The sequence below is a fragment of the Rhinopithecus bieti genome, unplaced genomic scaffold (assembly GCF_001698545.2).
Source record: "Rhinopithecus bieti isolate Rb0 unplaced genomic scaffold, ASM169854v2 scaffold_12484, whole genome shotgun sequence".
Lineage (NCBI taxonomy): Eukaryota > Metazoa > Chordata > Mammalia > Primates > Cercopithecidae > Rhinopithecus > Rhinopithecus bieti.
In genome coordinates this window covers 694,234-713,974 of record NW_016807126.1, presented here as the reverse complement: position 1 = coordinate 713,974, position 19,741 = coordinate 694,234, and the positions used below count along the sequence as shown (strand labels likewise).

The 19,741-nt window shown below is 45.1% G+C and overlaps 1 protein-coding gene across 2 annotated transcripts; it reads left to right on the top strand.

Moving 5' to 3' along the window:
* The first annotated feature begins 8,765 nt into the window (after positions 1 to 8,765).
* On the top strand, positions 8,766 to 17,973 carry IGFBP3 (insulin like growth factor binding protein 3). 2 transcript variants are annotated; one of them, XM_017880312.1, is made up of 5 exons: positions 8,766 to 9,319; positions 12,602 to 12,828; positions 13,383 to 13,502; positions 15,401 to 15,541; positions 16,511 to 17,973. In XM_017880312.1, exons 1-4 carry the CDS (start codon positions 8,917 to 8,919, stop codon positions 15,524 to 15,526), a joined length of 876 nt encoding a protein of 291 aa, XP_017735801.1. In that variant the 5' UTR covers positions 8,766 to 8,916; the 3' UTR covers positions 15,527 to 15,541; positions 16,511 to 17,973. The 2 variants fall into 2 exon arrangements, with proteins under 2 accessions (XP_017735801.1, XP_017735800.1); XM_017880311.1 differs by having other exon boundaries at positions 8,766 to 9,337.
* The last annotated feature ends 1,768 nt before the right edge of the window (positions 17,974 to 19,741 follow it).

The following is a 19,741-nucleotide window of genomic DNA, read 5'->3' as shown; positions in this document are numbered from 1 at the left end:
AACAAAAAAAAAAACAAATGGCAAATAAGCACATGAAAAGTTGTTAAAATTCATTACCATTACAGTAATGAAAACTGAAACTGCAGTGAGATGCCACTACATACTTATCAGAATGGCTAAAAAAACAAACAAAAAATTTGACAATACTAAGTGCTGAGGAAAATACAGAGCAACTAAAACTCCCATATATTCCTGTGAATGCAAATGGTACAAATTCTGAGACATGATTTGGTGGTTTCTTATAAAGCTAAACATACACTCACCATACAACCCAGCAATTGCATTCCTAGATATTTACCTTGGAAAGTGGAACCTTATGTTTGCACACACAAAAAAAACCTGTACACAAATGTTTATAGTAGCTTTTCCATAATTACTGAACACTGAAAATAACCCAAATGTTCTTCAGTAGGTGAATGGATAAACAAACTATGGTATTTTTATAAAACAGAACACTAGTCAGCCATAAAAAGGAATTAATTACTGATATATGTGTCAATGTGATGAATCTCAAAGGCATTATGCTGAATCAAAATAAAAGGCAGTCTCGAAGGTACTGTATGATTCTATTTTCATGATGGTATGATTCCATTTTCATGACGTTTTAAGACTGTCATGAAACTATGGTGAGACAGAACAGATCACTCGTTAATGAGACTTAGGGGAGAGGTAGGATGTGATTGAAATGGGTCAGCATAAGAGAGGTTTTGGGGGTGACGGAACTATTTTGTATCTTGATTGTGGTGATAATTACTACATGCACTAATTTCTTAGGGCTATCTTAACAAACTACCCCAAACTGGGTGACTTAAAAGAACAGAAATTTACTCTCTCACAGTTCTGGAGGGTATAGGTCTGAAATGCAGGTGTTGGCAGGACTGTGCTTCTTTTGAAGGTTCTAGGGAAGAATCCATCCTCGACTCTTCCTGGCTTTGGGTGATTGTTGGAAGTCCTTGGCATGCCTTGGCTTGTAGCTGCAACATCCCAACTTCTGCCTCCATCTTCACATGGCCTTCTTCCTTCTGTGTGTCTGTGTGTCTCCAAACTCTTCTTTCTCTGTAAGGAGACTAGTCATTGAATTTAAGACCTCCTATAATCTCATATCACTTCATCTTAACTAAATTACATCTGCAAAGATCCTAGTCCAAATAAGGTCACATTTAACTTATCTTTTTGGGTACCATTCCATCCACTATAGTCTACCCTTAGAAGTCCCCAAAAATTGACATGTGTCTTACATTGGGCAATATATTCACCCCAGCCTAACAACCCTTGAACCTACTGTGACATCAACTCTTAGAGTCTCACTTAAGTATCATCACTTCAAAATTCCCAAATCTCATCATCTAATTGTCTAAGTAGCCCAGATGGGTGATATTCTGGGTATGATCCAACCTGGGGCAAAACTCCTCTCCATCTGTGGACTTTCTAAACTAGAAAACATGTTATCTGCTTCCAAAATACAATAGTGGGACAGGCATAGCATAGGGAGTCCCATTCCAAAAGGGAGAAATTGGAAGGAATAAAAGATGTATGTGTTCCAAGAAAATTCAGAACCTAGCAGGAAAGATTACATTAGGTTTCGACACATAGCGACACTCCTCTGTTGCTTAATGCTCCACCCTCTGGATCTGCAGAGACAAAATCAAAATAAAACAAAAGCAAGCACAAAATCAAAATTTCCTATAAAGAAAATTTCAGTCCAAAATGGCTTCACTGGTGAATTCTGCCAACCATGTAAAGGAAAAAAATAAGAATTCTGCATATCTCTTCAAGAAAAAGACATGAGAAGAAAATTACAGATCAATGTCATTCATGAACACCAATGGAAATTTTTTTTTAGAATTTTTTTTAAGTCTAAAAAACTAAGTTCAGCAATACATTTTTTCAAAGAATAGAATGATACAACCTGATCCAGGTGTGTGTAGTCACTCTATCTCAGGAATATAGGAAGGTTTAATATTCAAAATATTAATCTGTGTAATTCACCAAATTAATAACCTTAAAAGCAAAACTATATGACCATTTTATCCATTCAGTAAAAGCATTTGACATAGATCAACATCCATTCCTGATCAACAGCTCTATCTGCAAAATAGAAAGAGAAAGTAACTTTCTTGTCCTGCTAAATGTCATCTATGACAAACCTACGGCTAACATCATGCTTGACAGTAAAATACCAAATGCATTCCCCCTAAGGTCAGAAACAAGACAAGGATGTCTTCATCACTTTTCCTCTGAAGCATTATACTAGAAGTCCTAATCAGTGTAATAAGGTAAGAAAATGAAATAAAGGCATCCAGACTAGAAAGATAGAAGTAAAGCTGTTTTCATTCAGAGATGACAAAATCCACAATAAAACTACAAAAACGAATGAGTGAGTTTTGCATTTTTCAGGCTACAAGATCAGTATCCCACAATCAACTGTGTTCTTATATACTAGCAATGCAAACTTAGAAGTTTCCATCTTTAAGAAATAGTATTTACAACAGCACCAAAAATATGAAATACTTAAGAATACATCTAACAAAAGAAGTATAAGACTTATACCCTGAAAACTACAAAACATTGTTGAGAGAAATGAAAGATGCCCTAAATAAATGAATACACATGTCACGTTCATGGGTAGGAAGACTCAGTGTAGTTAAGAGGTCAATTCTCTCTAAATTCATTTTTAGAATCAATACGATCCCAGTCAAAATTTCAGTAGCCTTCTCTGTAGAAATTTAAAAAGTGATTCTAAAACCCATACGGAAATTAAAAGACCTAAAAGATCCAAAACAACTTTGAAAAAGAACAAATTTGCAAGAGTAGCACCACCTGATTTTCAGATTTATAATAAAGCTATCATAATGAAAACTGTAACAGTGGCATAAAAACAGACAGATGACATAATAGATCAGAACAGGGTGGAATGGAATGGAATGGAATAGAACAGAATACCAAAAGCATGATTCATAAAAGAAAAAAAACGACAAATTGTACCATATCAACATTAAAATCTTCACTTTTCAAAGGCCTCATTAAAAAAATGACCAGCCACAGAGTAGGAGAAAATATTTGCAATTTATGTCTCTAGTAAAGAAGGACTTATATCCAAAATGTGCAAAGCATTCTCAAAATTAAATAAGAAAACAAATGTCTTAATTTTTTAAGTGGGCAAAAATTTTAACAGACATTTCACCAAAGAAAATACACAGGTAAAAAAAAATGAGTACATGACAGCTGCTCAACATGCTTTGTCATGAGGCCAATAACAAATTAAAACCAAGATGATATGCCACTACCCATCTAATAGAATGGATAAAATTAATAACACTGTCCATATCAAGTATTGCCACAAATGTGGGAGAACTGGAACTCTGATATACTGCTGATGAGGATGTAAAATGGTACAATACACTGGACATTTTTGAAAACACCAAACACACACACACACACACACATACACACATATATAATATATAACACATATTTCAAATAAAGCATATATATTGCTTTATATTTTATATATTTAAAAAATCCAGACATTCCACCAGCATACATCCATGCAGAGATTTCTACAAAAAATATTCAAGAGATTTCTACCCAAATATTCACAGTAGCTTATTTCTGTTTAATAGCCAAAAAAAAAAAAAAGAAAACAACTCAAATGTCCATTAATGGATGAATGGATAAACACACCGTGATATATCCATCCAACAGAATTCAACTCAACAAAAAGGAGTGGCCTATTTACACATGCCCCAACAGGGACAAACCTCAAAATAACTATGCTGAGTAAAAGAACCCAGGAGAAAACAAGTAGATGCCATATTATCTCACTTATATAAAATTCTGGAAAATACAAACTAATCTAGAGTGACAGAGAGGAGATCAACAGCTTCCAGGAGATAAGAATGGAGAAAAGGAGGGCTCAAGATTACAAAAGATCAAGAAGTTTTTGAGGATGATGGAAAGGTTCATCTGTATGTTAGCGATTTCCTAAGTGTATACATATGTCAAAACCTATCAAATCATACACTTCCAATCTGTGTATTGTGTGTTAATTATACATCAACGAAAAAGAAAAATCTATCTCTGTCTATCAAATTGGAAAGGCACCATGGAATAATCTGTGGATTATGATCTAGGAAATCCAGCAAAAAGGGTCTGCCTCCGTCTCTCCATCTCCAGTGAAAGGGATAGATAACAGGACTCTCAGGACTCTTCTAGCTATGATAGGAGAGCTCCTGGGAATCTTCTCCTTTCCACCTGGACTTGCAAAGCTGGAAAAGGAGCTTGAAGTGGCACCAAAGATGCCCTTGGGTAAAGACACAGGATTGACACTGGTGCCAGGGATAAACCAACTGAATGAAAAGTGCTCCTAAAATCTTTCCTGCCCCTTTTAAGACCTCACTGGGCAGGGAAAGACCATATTAGACACTTGGCCAGTTTGAAGACTGTATGTCATGCCCACAGGTAGACTCAATTACCAGCATGTTGACATTTGAACTAAGGAGACAAGGTATGTGGGCTATGCACTAGGGCCCATTTGAGAATAAAACCTCTAATTTAAGATTGTTCAGGAGGCTATGTGAACACAAGGATGAACTTTTATTTCCCATACACCAGGCAACACTGTATCTAAGAGTTCATTCAGCCTTCCATCAGTGCTGTAAGATAGGTACTAGTGCCCTTACCTGGTCCTGGAATTGAGTTGCAGAACTTGCCCAATGTCAGAAAGCTATTGAGAGGAGAACTGCTAGAATAAACTCTAGTCTACTGTGATTGAAGTCCCCAGTCTCTCTCACTGTTCTGAAGTTTCGACCTTGAAGAAAAGTTGGATATTAGACAGAGTCAGGAACTGCCTCTGTTTGAATGGCCAGGAGACAGAGAGGTAGCTCATGTCATGTACCTCTGACTGTGTAGGCAAGGGTGTGGGTGCCCACATGTAGAAGGTAGCACTATCGTGAGAGAGAAAGCCATGACAGGAGTATCATTGTCCTGAGCAGAAACCTCCCTTCCATGAGGTGGGGTCCCAGGAGAGCTGGTCTTCTGTTCAGAACATGTCCAGGCCCCTTCTCAAGAGGCCTGTCATCTATCTCCAAATTGTCTGACAACACAGGACAGCACTAACTCTGAGGAGTCCCTGTCTCTGCACCATGGATTTCCTATGCCACAGGTACCACTGTCCCAATCCAGTATATCCAGTTACCTTCTCTTCTCTTCCAAATCTCAGAATTCTGCCTTCCACAGGTCACATGCATAATGCCAACACCATCCCTCTGAGCCCTCCCCCTCACCCCTCCAGGCACACAGAAAAACTCTCCGTGAATGCCCACACTTTCTTTTTGCCTGCATCTCTCAGCTGGACTCTCCCACATTGTTTAAGACTCAATTCAATTGCCACCACCTCTCAGAAGTTTTTCTGACCACATGGACAGGTTTGCCATCCCTCCAGCAGGGTTATAAATGCACCCGGTAAACCCCTCTGTTTTCTCCGCTGTTACACTGCCTACCACTGTCTGGTCTCTGGTGAGTCACTCCAGCCAGTCTGTGAAACCCTGCAGCTGGCACATGGAGGTGCTTAATAATCATTTATGGACTAAGTGGACAGATGAATTCTTAATGATGTTATTTGTGAGTAAAAGTCATATGCAGTGTTGTTAGCCACCGTGATGTTAGCAGTTGATGGTTCCCATTGCATCACCAAGCCTAGTATATGTAATTCCAGGAGGCTAACCCAGCAGGCGATCTGATGGAGAGAAAATTAGGCTTCCTGTCCCCACCAATACTTCCCCTAAGGGGAACAAAAACTGAAGCTTATAGGCTGAGAGCCACTGACTCCTAGCAACTGGGTCCCCAACATTGCTTGCCTTTAGAAGTTTGGCTCTTTCTGTTCTAAGACTATTGGTGGTCAGTAAGCCTGACAGCCACACCCCAGAGGACACTGAGAAACAGTACCGCTGTCAGAAGGAGAGAGACCCTCGGGTGGCTTGTCCAGCCAGGGCCTGAGCAGAAGAAAAGCAAGGGAGCCAGTATCACGCAGTGACAAGGTGCCCTTTAGCATCAGGAGTGGGCTCAAAGAAATGAGTGGTTTAGGTCACCTGGTGAAAATAACGAGGCTGACCCCAGGAAACACTAATTCTAATCAGGTCAGCAGGACTCTGTTAGTGAAAAGAGATCTATGCAGCCTCCTAACCTCTATTCGGATGGTTATTTGCTACTTTTGCAATGATTAGCAATTGTATGCCAAGCACCTTCACAGGGGGTAAAACATCTTTCTCACTAAACACTAGTTTATATTAAAAACTACAAACACCAGATGAATTGGAAGTTTAACAGAATTAACGAGCATGTCACAAAATTAAGTTTTATCCAGCCCAAATCCTTCCTGCAACAATTATGTTCCGGGAAGGGGCAGGGAGCTTGCAGTTATCAAATAAAACGGGCTAAATAACAAAACACAATTCTCCCCGTGTCACTGCCTCAAATTTACTCTGCTGTTGCAAGATGTCACGATAAAGGTGATGGCAATCTATATAAAACACTGTTATTGGAATAGTCTTTGAAAGTTGCAGTGTGACTTAGTCTTTGCATTTGTCCGGTGGTCCCTGAGGCCGGGCTGGACGTCTGGCGCTTTGGCGCCCCCTAGCCATTCGGCACTGAACAAGTTTCTCCAACTGTAATGCGAGGGAAAAAAGAAGAGAACCAAGAATAAAACTTATTTTTTAAATCCTTTCCAAAAAGACATTGTTTTTTATCTTCCCCTCTCCACTCTCCAGATGATAAAGCTGAGTAAAAAGTGCTACACTAACCAGTCAGTCCAGGCTCCGCTGTAACATTGCACTAACCAGAACTGCAGACCTGGGACCCCAAGAATTGCATTTGAACCCAGCTCTAATTTCAGAGTCAAGGTCTCTGCAAGTATTTAAGGAACGGATGTAAACCTGCGGGATTCGTTTTGTTTCCTTCAAATTTTCAACGAAATCAGAGATCCTGTTCGTGAGTGTCAACGCAGATACTAGAAGGAGGTGATACAGGAGAAAGGAAACAGCAAGTGACGATTATGGCACGGTTTCCTGTAAACAAGGTTGAGTGTAGCCACAGCCTGAGCACTGTAGGGGAAGAGCTCATAAGAAAATGACAGGGCTGGGCCTTTGTCACCCTGGGACCCTCCACTGTTCTTGTCTTTGGTCTCTTTTTCTTTGTAGAGGTCCAATTATTTATTTCTTTAGTACAAGAGGGAACAAAATTGGTCTTTCCATTCTAAAAGGAGAATATATATGTATAAAAGGAAGATGTACAGATATGGGGGAAGAGGTGGACAGGGGACAAAGGTGAGAGGACCAGAGAGAGAAAGGGAGGGAGAGGAACAAGGAGAGACACTGGGCGAGAGATCGATTAGGAGAGACAGAAATGATGAATGAAGATTAACTTCACCCAAGGCTTTATGCTGGAGGGGAATGGAGGAGCTCCTGATTTGTTGTTGCTACCCCAAACTGCAAAGGACTCCTTCAAGTCACCTATCCACCTCCTAAGGCAAGCGTCCAATTTCAATAGCGTTCAGGAAAGTCTCCTCCCGCGGAGGTCTCACAGCTTCCCACTCCACCCCCACAAACTCTTTGGAAAAGCGCCTTGAAAAATTTAATCCTCAATCCAACCCTGGACCACCAGCGTCCTCTGTTGGTCACCGAAGGGAGGGGGTGTGCAGACAAAATTGAAGACGCTCGAGTGCCAGGGAAGGCCGACAGGAGTTACAACGACCTCAGCGCGCATTTGCGCTCCCCGAACTTTACTGAAAAATGCTTAGATTGCAGAGATAAACGAGAATCCCAACGCATCAAACAGTATTACGAAGTCGCCTTCAAGAAATGACAATGAAAATTGCCTATTTTAAGGACTATTTGGTTAATTACGCTTCAGCAGTGCCCACTTTATTGTCTTTATTATTCTTTTGTCGTGGGTGTAAACTCTATTTGAAAATCAGGTAATCAGGGAGAATATCCCAAACAGGAAGAACAGTTGTCATTTAAAATAGGTGAAAAGCCCTGCCTTAAGGACGCATTACCTTGCCTGTCCACTCTTAATTGGGGACTTGCGGTGTAGCAACACGTGTGAGTTTTCTTGTGTTGAGAAGCAAACCTGGAGTGGAGCGAAGGCCCCGGGCGCATCTTCAGATGCGTATTTGTGGGCCCCGGGGACATCTTCAGATGCGTATTTGTGGGCCCCGGCGACGTAAACAGCCCAGCGGGTGTAAATTAAATCCCGCAGTGCCTTGGCTCCCTGAGACCCAAATGCAAATCAGAAATGTCCCAAGACTTCCCCTGCCAGCGGAATTAAATTTTAGAAAGCTCCACAAGGTACACACGAATGCGAAGCGATGCATGAAAGTTTCCCCGACACCGGCTCGCCGCAGGGCGACCTCACCCTGAGAACGGAAGGGGGAAAGGCGGCGGGGTCAAGGAGATCGGTGGTGCTGAGTTAGCCAGGAGTGACTGGGGTGACCGGGGGCACTGAGGTGGCCTGGAGTGCCGAGGTGACCGGGTACATCTTGGTTCCTGTAGACGACAAGGTGACCCGGGCTCCGGGCGTGCGCAAGAGGAGCAGGTGCCCGGGTGAGTCGCGAGCTGCACGCCCCCGAGCTCGGCCCCGGCTGCTCAGGGCGAGGCACGCGCCCCCGCAGCCGTGCCTGCGCCGACCCGCCCCCCTCCCCAACCCCCACTCCTGGGCGCGCCGTTCCGGGGCGTGTCCTGGGCCACCCCGGCTTCTATATAGCGGCCGGCGCGCCCGGACCGCCCAGATGCGAGCGCTGCGGCTGGGCGCTAAAGATCGGCCGCTGCCTGCCTGGATTCCACAGCCTCCCGCCGCGTACTGTCGCCCCATCCCTGCGAGCCCCGGCCTGCCAAGCAGCGTGCCCCGGTGGCGGGCGTCATGCAGCGGGCGCGACCCACGCTCTGGACCGCTGCGCTGACTGTGCTGGTGCTGCTCCGCGGGCCGCCGGTGGCGAGGGCTGGCGCGAGCTCGGCGGGCTTGGGTCCCGTGGTGCGCTGCGAGCCGTGCGACGCGCGTGCACTGGCCCAGTGCGCGCCTCCGCCCGCCGTGTGCGCCGAACTGGTGCGCGAGCCGGGCTGCGGCTGCTGCCTGACGTGCGCGCTCAGCGAGGGCCAGCCGTGCGGCATCTACACCGAGCGCTGTGGCTCCGGCCTCCGCTGCCAGCCGTCGCCCGACGAGGCGCGTCCGCTGCAGGCGCTGCTAGACGGCCGCGGGCTCTGCGTCAACTCTAGTGCCGTCAGCCGCCTGCGCGCCTACCTGCTGCCAGCGCCGCCCGCTCCAGGTGAGCCGCCCGCGCCAGGTGCGTTGCTCGCAGCAGCCCGCGCACTGGCGCCGAAGGGCCTGGGGGTTGCTGGGTGCCGCTGCCGGAGACTACGGTTTTCTTCTTACTGGAGATAGTATGTGGGGAAACTGAAGGCGCTCACCGGAGGGACCCTCCCCTGCCGGCCCTCTACTTGCTTGATTCTCTAAGTGCAGAGTACCTGTAAATTGCAAAGCGCTTTCAGTGAAAATGGGTTAAAGGTTTCCGGAGCTGAGGGGAGCGGTACCGATGTTTAGCTGTTGGAAAGATCCTGGACACAGGAGATTCTCCTCGCCCCGCACGGGGGTGTGGACCGCAATCCCAGGGATGCTTGGGGATGGGGGACATAGGCGGATTTGGACCAAGGAAGGTGGGCAGGTAGGTTGTAGGAAATAGTACCTCTCTGTTAAAATACTGACTTTGAACAGCCTTTTCGTTTGCAAAGCGATGTCTAGTCCCGGTGTGTCCAAAAACAAGTAAAGTGGATTCGGGTTTTGGTATCTTCTGCGGTTGGAAAACCTGAAGTTGAAAAAGAAGTAACTTCTTAAGGTTACCCAGAGGCCGCAACAGAGTGTAGGTTTGAACCCCACGTGCCACTTTTAGTGCCATACATTCTTACAACTCAGGCCACCTCCGCACCTGTGCCGACCTCAAACAAACGTCCAGGTGCGTGGCGGGTGCGGGCAATGTGGACTAAGTCAATTTCAATGACAGGGAAGGGAATTGGAATCAGTCCTAGGGCTGTCTCCCTTCTTAATCTGAAATGGGGGTGGGGAATGAGATGTTAAAGGGAGCCCCGGAAGAGGAAAAATGCAAACATTTGGCAGAGTTACCCTCTTGGCTCAGCCACTATCAGTCTATCAGGCAGGCAGCGACTCTGGTAAGGGCATCACACTGTTCCCTTAAAAAAGTGGGGCGGGGGGCCGGGGGGCGTTGTTTAAGTGGATTTGGCAGCCGTTCATCTTTCAAGCATTCTTAGCCAGTCTCAGTTATATGAGGAAATAAAGTTCCTGCCTTGCACAGCTGAAGGCTGAGAGAATTCTCCCCATCCTAATCCCCCCAACTCCCCAACGATCACATTGGACAGATGTCACTAGGCAGGTCCCCATCTAGGGCTAGCAGGATGAACAGTCTCTTTATAATTTATGTAGCTGTGGAGTTCCATGCCCAGGTAAAGTTATTTTCTGCTAGGCAAGGCTGGCCGTGTTCACCCCTGAGAAACACTGGATTCATGGAAAGGCAAGATTCCAGATGCCTAAAACATACACTGGCTGTGGTCAGCTGTTAAAGCTGCTGGAGGCATTTGTCTCTCGGGGCAAAGTTATGTCATTTGCCAAGTGTTGTACATTATTGTGCATGTTGGAGTATTCAAAAAGTGATCTTAGAAATACTGATACACATTGTCATTCTTAGGCTTCAGCAATCATGATTACCATCTTAGTAGCTCTGTTGTATAGGTTAAGGTGAGCTATAAGATTATAAAAAGATCTAAGTGACTTCTAGAATCCATTTGACAAAAAAAGGTGAATTTATGACAGTCAAAAGTCACAATTATCTGTTGCTTAAATAGAACTGTTTTCTCTTCATGCCCTAGTCTGCAGCCGAGGCATTAAGAAGAAACCAAGGAAATTTAAGAAATTACTCAAAGTTCTTGGAAAAGAAATATAAATATGTTTATTTACATGTTCTTAGAATATTTACATTCTTAGTATCTCTTTTATCTTAGTATTTCCTTGAAAAAGAAAGAAAGCTAAGATTAAAAGAAATTGAAACCAAATCCTCGCAGGTAGGGCGCTCCTCTGTGAGGCTCTGGCCTGGACCCTGGAAATGTGTGCTTCCCAAGGCATGAAACCCCTTGGGGAACTTTACAGCAGGACCTCAGTGAGCTGTTTGGCAGGTGAGGAAACTAAGGCCCTGGTGAGTGACCTGCCAGTAGCTACTTCCAGGGGAGAGCAGAGCATCTGCAACCAAATCATTGCAGCCCTGGTAGCTTTCTAGAATAGATTGTGGACCAGATGGGCCACCTGAGCTCCCTGCTAGGGTTACACATTATAGTCTTGTTTGTTGTAGTAGAGAAATTTCATGACTCTCAATTGTGGACTTAAGCCGAAGCCCTTCAGAGGTCTGTGCTGGGCTGAGCTTGGCATGGTCCACAGGCTCTGGGAGCATGGGTTCTGAATGTAGCCTTTGATCCCTATAGGTGTCTTACAGCCCCTCCAAGTTCATTCTGAAAAAGGAATGGAGTGAGAATCCTGGCCACAGATCCAGTCTCAAATTTAGTCATATACTTAAAATTCTAATTCAACTGTTAACATTCCAGCATCCATTTTAAGTATCAGACTTTCTTCATTTAGCACTTTTTATTATAAAAGGGAGATCCGCTGGAGGGGGATTTCTCCTACCCCATCCCCACCCAGGGAAGGAAAAGCTCTTTGGCACTTAGAAGTCTGAGCTGTGAGTAGGACTTTGGTACTGTCTGCATCCACGTGCTCCTGTGTTCACCAGGGGTAAAGAGGACTGACTCAGGCAGGTACCAGCTGGATGCACAGGGTCTGTGTAGACCTTGAGTTTTAGAGATGTAACAGGGATCTAGAAAACAAGCCACCAATATGCTTGCATGATTCTGAGCCCCTGAGGCAAAACACTTTGCAGGTAATAATTCAGTTTTCCCATCTGAGCTGGACACCAAGCTCTTATAAGCCTGTTTACCTGGTAGCATTGAGGACGGTACTGGTCAATCCTCGGAATTCCCATAAGGGCTTGTTACAACTCAGACTGCTGCCGCCACTCCAGCATTTCCGGAGTGGAGAATACGCATTTCTTCCAAGTCCCCCAGGCTGCCGCTGCTCCCACGGGTGGGAGGACCACACTTGGAGTTCACTGCAAAATTTCTGAGCCGGCAGCTGCAGCAGCCTCCTGTGACTCGTGTCTGCCCCCTGCCGGCGGAAGATGAAGCATACTGCCTTCACCTTCTACTGAGGGGCACTTAAGCATTTGTCTGCCTTCTTTAGTTGCAGCTACTTAGGAAGAGCCCCTGTCAGATTGACTTTCGAACAGATAACTTCTTGAGGTAGAGCAACTACCATGTAGCGAGTAGTACTATGGATTAATACTTCATCGAGGTATTTAAAAAAAAAAAACTTATTTGGATTGTCAACTAATATTGTCATTTACATGTGACCTGATTGCAACATTAAGATTTTTAAAAGACTGTTGATAGATGTTGATGACTCTCACGTGTTTGTCTCCCTTGGGCGTTTCAAGGAAATGCTAGTGAGTCGGAGGAAGACCGCAGCGCCGGCAGTGTGGAGAGCCCGTCCGTCTCCAGCACGCACCGGGTGTCTGATCCCAAGTTCCACCCCCTCCATTCAAAGATAATCATCATCAAGAAAGGGCATGCTAAAGACAGCCAGCGCTACAAAGTCGACTATGAGTCTCAGAGCACAGATACCCAGAACTTCTCCTCCGAGTCCAAGCGGGAGACAGAATACGTGAGAGCTTTTCCTCTTGTTAAACAAGGAGGGCAAGACCTGCCAAGCCTGGGTACTCAGAGCCTCTTGAGGGCAGTTCTTACTCAACAAGCCCCAGCATCTGGCAGATGGGTGGGCAGTCCCTAGCCCCTCTGTGCCTCACATCTCTCCTCTCCTTACATAAAGAATATTGACCCTTTTGGAGAATCTTACGAGGATCAAGCTGAAACAACACTCTTAAAAGCATATGGGATGTCATAAAGACCTCTAGAGATAATGAAAAATATTCTCATAAAGATAGTTTTATTTTATGTACTTCATTCTCTCTGCTTGTTGACCTGCTATTGGTTCTATACCAGCTTCTGTGACTTACTCTGGGAAGAGCAAAAGGGAGACAGGGAGTGATGGTTAGCTTATTGGAGGGACTTTCTTGCTAAATCAGACATAAGGTATCTGAGGAGCAAATTACAGGTCCCACTTTGGGCAGTCGTGCGGCCCAAAGATTTTTAAATTTTTAAAACACACATTCTAGAGTAATAACCATGACTGTTGCTCTGGTCCTTCCTGATCCCCAGGGTCCCTGCCGTAGAGAAATGGAAGACACACTGAATCACCTGAAGTTCCTCAACGTGCTGAGTCCCAGGGGTGTACACATTCCCAACTGTGACAAGAAGGGATTTTATAAGAAAAAGCAGGTAAGTGAGGTCCTCAGTGTGTTTTCTTCCTCTTCGGGTTCTTTTTTTTTTTTTTTTTGAGACGGAGTCTCGCTCTGCCACCCAGGCTGGAGTGCAGTGGCCGGATCTCAGCTCACTGCAAGCTCCGCCTCCCGAGTTTTGTACGCCATTCTCCTGCCTCAGCCTCCCGAGTAGCTGGGACTACAGGCACCCGCCTCGTCGCCCGGCTAGTTTTTTTTGTATTTTAAGTAGAGACAGGGTTTCACCATATTAGCCAGGATGGTCTCGATCTCCTGACCTCGTGATCCGCCCGTCTCGGCCTCCCAAAGTGCTGGGATTACAGGCTTAAGCCACTGCGCCCGGCCTCTTCGGGTTCTTTTGACACAGAGTAGAAACCCATGTCACCAGCCCCAAGGCTCTTCTGGCCATAGCTCTAACTCTGAGCCCGTGCAGCACCAGTGCCCAGGACTTGGTGCCAGTCTCAGGAGGTAAGACCAAAGGCTCTTTTGACTTGTTGCTCTGAGTGGTGCTATATTGGCCATAATCCTCAACCCTAGTGCCTTTCCACCACCCATTTCCTGCTCCTGCCTTTTCAGTGGTTCACCCACAGGGTGGACAAGGTACTGCCCAGGGGCACCCTTTATAAACTGCAGGTGGACATGTTGACACATTTGTTAATGCTGCATCCCATTTCAAATAACTATTACAGTCAGTTTCCAAGAAGTGTGACATGAGGTCGTACCACAAAAAGCTTACCTTGAAATCCCACAATTGTCCCCTTTCCTACTGATGCCTTCCTGATAGTGAGCAGGTTGCAATATTAAGATTTTGAAAAGACCGTTGCTAGATCTGTCTCCCTTGGGCTTTTCCTTGGGCTTTTCAAGGAAATGCTAGTGAGTTGGGGGAAGACTGCAGCATGGCCAGCTTGGAGAGCCCGGCCATCCCCAGCACACACCCGGTGTCTGTCTTACATGGAGGGGATGGAACTTGAAATCAGACACTCGGTCCATGCTGGGGACGGCCAGGCTCTCCAAACTGGCCATGTTGTGGTCTTCCTGCGATTCACTGGCATTTCCCTAGAAAGCCCAAGTGAGAAGAAGGCATGACAGTCATCAACATCAAACAGCAGTCTTTTCAAAATCTTTATATTGCAACACAGTCCTATTCCTGGAAAAGGAATTGAGTGAGAATCCTGTCTATACATCAGTCCCAAATGTAGTCACATGCCTAAAGTCCCAATTAAACAAGCTGAAAATGATCAAACAAATTTAAGATGTCGTAATACGAAGCTGTAAGAAATATGCTTCTGTAGACTTTGTGTTATGTGATAGCACTGTTCCAATTGGCTTTCTAATTGGTATCTACAGAATTGGCCTTCGGAGACCTAAGCGAGCCACAGTGGCCTCAGGGTGACCATATACCAGGATTCGTAGTAGTGTCCACAGTCAGAAAGCCTAAGCTTTCCTCCATTGCCATGGCTTATTTCTACCCACATTTTATATCAGTCATTCATTCAACAAATTCATACTGAGAAGGTGTCGTGTGAGGCTGGATGTGGGCTCCAAAGGCACAGCTGTGGCATTCCCAGGCAGAGGTGATGTTCTCAGTCCCACATTTGGCAGAGAAGTCGGCAGGCCCAAGAGGTTCTGCAAGGACTGGTGTCCACCTTACAGTCCTAGAAACGTAAAACTGCCCCCACCCCTGCTTTCTTGGCGAAGGAACTTACACCCACACACATGCGCAGGTGCACAGTCAGCGGGCCTAGGCATGCGTGGCTCTTACGCAGCCTTAGCTGAAATTTCTGTTGTGCTTTCTTAGCGTAGCAGAGTCATGCTGGCAAACCATCATGGGCCCTGGTCACCGACCTGACACCAGACCCAGGGCCATTCACCTCTCTGTCTTCTGTTTCTCTCCCACAGTGTCGCCCTTCCAAAGGCAGGAAGCGAGGCTTCTGCTGGTGTGTGGATAAGTACGGGCAGCCTCTCCCAGGCTACACCACCAAGGGGAAGGAAGACGTGCACTGCTACAGCATGCAGAGCAAGTAGACGCCTGCCGCGAGGGTGAGCACTCAGGAGGGGCAGCCTGGGGCTCCAGGGCCTCACTGTTCTTGGACTAGCTTCGGGGGCTGGGCGTGGCCACCAGCCCTTCCCCAGGCTTGCAGACCCAGGAGCTGCAGCTCAGGGCCAGAAAGAGCAAAGCAAATAGAAAAGAGCCCTCAGAAGGGTGCAGGGGGAGGGAGACCCCATCAACTCAACCAAACAAGTGTGGGGAAGGAGGCCAGCCAGTGTGCCTCAGGGATGCTCTGCTTTATTTCAGACACCTCACAGCACCTAAGCTGTCGTTCATCCACATACAAAGTGAAGATTTTCAAAGTTAGGCTTTACCCATGAAGTCTGGAGGTCCATTTATCTTAACAGGCAAACTGTTTTAATCCGCAAGAACCTGCTACAGATACGTGTATCTAAATTAAAAATGTCAATGTGAGACAGCTGAAATAGCTCAGTTGGGAGAGCATCAGTCTGAAGATGTGGCTTTTTTTTTCTGTAAAATATATTATGAATATTCTGTTAGTCTGTGGCTAATATAATTTTAATAAAGTTCATTTAAATCTAGTAGAAAAATGAAATTTTAAACAATCATTTTAGAGAATGCTATTATACCCAGTATTCTGTTTTCTTTTAATAAATGAGGGAACTATTGGGGAAAGAAATAAATACATTTTCTTTCATTTTACTAAGACAAATTTACTAAGCAGAAGAAATTTGCATGTTTAGTTAGAAGGGTTTCTTTTTTCCTTACAAGTGGGAAAAACATAATTCTAATTTGAGGGTAACTCTTTGACAGGGAACACTGTAAGCAGCAGATGGTACTTGTTGCTTTATTTAAAAACATGGGTTGAGACCCCAGCCCTGCACTTGCAGGCCTAGTGCCATTAGACTGCAGGCTGTATTGGATATCTCAGAGCAAGAGTCAAGCCCTTTTGATTTTGGGGGATTATTTCAATATATTTCTTTTTCTTTTTGTTTTAGCTAATGTGGAGCTCAAATATGCCTTATTTTGCACAAAAGACTGCCAAGGACATGACCAGCAGCTGGCTACAGCCTCGATTTATATTTCTGTTTGTGGTGAACTGATATTTTTTTAAACCAAAGTTTAGAAAGAGGTTTTTGAAATGCCTATGGTTTCTTCGAATGGTAAACTTGAGCATCTTTTCACTTTCCAGTAGTCAGCAAAAAGCAGTTTGAATTTTCTTGTCGCTTCCTATCAAAATACTCAGAGACTCGAGCACAGCAGCCAGACTTCATGCCCCTGTGGAATGCTCACCACATGTTGGTCGAAGCGGCCAACCACTGACTTCATGACTTAGGCGGCTGTGTTGCCTATGTAGAGAACACGCTTCATCCCCACTCCCTGTACAGTGTGCACAGGCTTTATTGAGAATAGGGAAACCCTTAAACCCCAGTCATCTGGACATCCCGACACATGCTCCTGGAGCTCACAGCCTTCTGTGGTGTCATTTTTGAAACAAGGGCCTGGGTCGCTCAACCAAGAAGAATGTTTATATCTTCAAATGGCCTATACTGCTTGGGGACTATTGGAGAAAATAAGGTGGAGTCCTACTTGTTCTAAGAATGTTCTAGGGCAATCTGGGGACCTATAAAGGCAGATATTATGGGCCCTCCTTTTCAGGAACCTTCCTGAAGACATGGCCTAGTTGAAGGCCCAGGATGGCTTTTGCTGTGGCCCCATGGGGTAGGAGGGACAGAGAGACAGGGAGAGTCAGCCTCCACATTCAGAGGCATCACAAATAATGGCATGATTCTTCAGATGATTACAGAAAATAGTGTTTCATAGTTCAGCAACTGAAGACAAAGCTTATTTCTGAGGATAAGCTCTTTAAAGTCAAAGCTTTATTTTCATCTCTCATCTTTTGTCCTCCTTGGCACAATGTAAAAAAGAATAGTAATATCAGAACAGGAAGGAGGAATGGCTTGCTGGGGAGCCCATCCAGGACACTGGGAGCACATAGAGATTCACCCATGTTTGTTGAATTTACAGTCATTCTCATGCTTTTCTTTATAATTCACACATATATGCAGAGAAGATATGTCCTTGTTAACATTGTATACAACATAGCCCCAAATATAATAAGATCTATACTAGATAATCCTAGATGAAATGTTAGAGATGCTATATGATACAACTGTGGCCATGACTGAGGAAAGGAGCTCGTGCCCAGAGGCTGGGCTGCTCTCCCAGAGGCCAAACCTAAGGAGGTCTGGCAAAGTCAGGCTCAGGGAGACTCTGCCCTGCTGCAGCCCTCGGTGTGGACACACGCTGCACAGAGCTCTCCTTGAAAACAGAGGGGTCTCAAGACATTCTGCCTACCTATTAGCTTTTCTTTATTTTTTTAATTTTGGGGGGAAAAGTATTTTGAGAAGTTTGTCTTGCAATGTATTTATAAATAGTAAATAAAGTTTTACCATTAAAATAAAATCTCTTTCCCTCTGTTATTGACCATCTCTGGGCTTTGTATCACTAATAAAATAATCCTGAAAGGGGAAAATATTTTAGCTGTAGTGGGAAACTTCATAAACACAAACGTTTCCCTGCTTTCCTCTCTAGCAGAAGAACCCAAGTCAGTTTCCATGGCTTTGTGGGCAACCTATGGAGGCATTGGATCATATCTGCAAGATGGTCCAATTCTAGGAGGTTGTATTATTGGGACAGTCTGTGGCCCAGGTTTGATCAGGTCAGCAATGTGCACCTATGTGACTGGTCCTTGCCTTTTTGGGGTTGTGTCCTGTATTGTCCCATCTAACACTAGCAGCCGTCCACGGACAAGCAGGGAAGGACCAGAACAGACACTCAGCAATTAAGTCTCATGCCCTTTACTCCAAGCAGAGAGTGGCCCTTCTCTGCTCCAAGTAGAAGTGGTTCTGGGATCTAAGTCCCCTATCTGCAGCCTTGGAACAATTGTTACTTGTCAAAGCCACTTTAGACAAAACACTGAGCCTGTGGCTTCAGGACATCCAAGGATAAATTGCTGTCGAAGAGTTACCTCCTGTCTAGCACCAGGTCTGATTTGTTGATGAAACATCTAAAATACCCTTATCACATGTGTTGTATGTGATGAGCAGCAAGTTGGTTCTGTAAGTGTTCAGAGGACGGGGATTATGGGGTGTGGTCTCAGGCTGATCACATGAGAAACCAGGAAAACTGAGAAGGCAGGCCCCTTGGGGGTGCTGTGACTGCAAAGCTGTGAAGATGGAGGGAGACAGTGAGCAGAGGGAGCCCACTGCAGGGAGCAGTCACCAAACGCCGTGGAGAGTTATGTGGCAGAATCCTGGAGCACCTAGGAAGCGAGGCCAAGTGTCTGGAAATCCAGGACCAGAGCATGGCAACCCCTTGGGAGCTGCTGAAGAGCTATGAGCTACAAAATAATGCTTGCCTTCTAAGCCCACTAGGTTTGTTTTCCTGGGAGCCACCAACTCATGTGCCCTTTCTTGTCCTCATTTCTTAACCTTTAACTTCTGCTGCTTCCCACACTTCATGATGATTCATTCTATGTGTCAACTTGACTGGGCCATGGGGTGCCCAGATACAGCATCTGTGAGGGTGATACTGTGAGCATAGTATCTGTGAAGGTGTTTCCAGATGAGATTAGCATTTAAATCAGTGGACTCAGTAAAGTAGATTGCCCTCCCCGGTGTAGGCAGGGCAGGCATCCACCGATCCATTAAGGTTCTGAATAGAGCAAAAGGCAGAGGAAAAAAGAATTCGTGCCTTTTATCTGCCTGCCTGGGCAAAATTGCACCACCAGCTTTCCTGGTTCTCCCACTTACAGATTACAGATGGTGAGACTTAGCCTCCATACTTATATGAGCCAATTTTTTGTAATAAATCTTTTTTGGTGGATGATTAGAGATAGGTAGGTAGGTAGATAGACTAGATAGATGACAGATTAGATAGATGATAGATAGATAGATCAATAGATAGATAGATAGATAGATAGATAGATAGATAGATAGATAGATAGATAATTGATAGATGATAGACAGATATAACCTGTTGGTTCTGTTTCTCTGGAAAACCCTGACTAACACAATACCTATGATCACCTATTCCCTCTAAATGCTCTCCTGCCACTTCCAGTAAATACCTTAAAATTGCATATTCTCATTCTCCTCTGGATCCTCCAGTTCCTCTACCTCCCTGCCTTGGCCTCCCAGGTAGACTCATGAGGCCTCTTCTGATCC

What these genes read in the sequence shown, in the direction of transcription:
- IGFBP3 (XM_017880311.1), top strand. Translation starts at nt 8,917, where the DNA reads ATGCAGCGGGCGCGACCCACGCTCTGGACCGCTGCGCTGACTGTGCTG. An exon ending in CCAAGCGGGAGACAGAATAC is followed by an intron (nt 12,829 to 13,382) that starts GTGAGAGCTTTT and finishes CCTGATCCCCAG; the next exon opens with GGTCCCTGCCGTAGAGAAAT. An exon ending in GATTTTATAAGAAAAAGCAG is followed by an intron (nt 13,503 to 15,400) that starts GTAAGTGAGGTC and finishes TCTCTCCCACAG; the next exon opens with TGTCGCCCTTCCAAAGGCAG.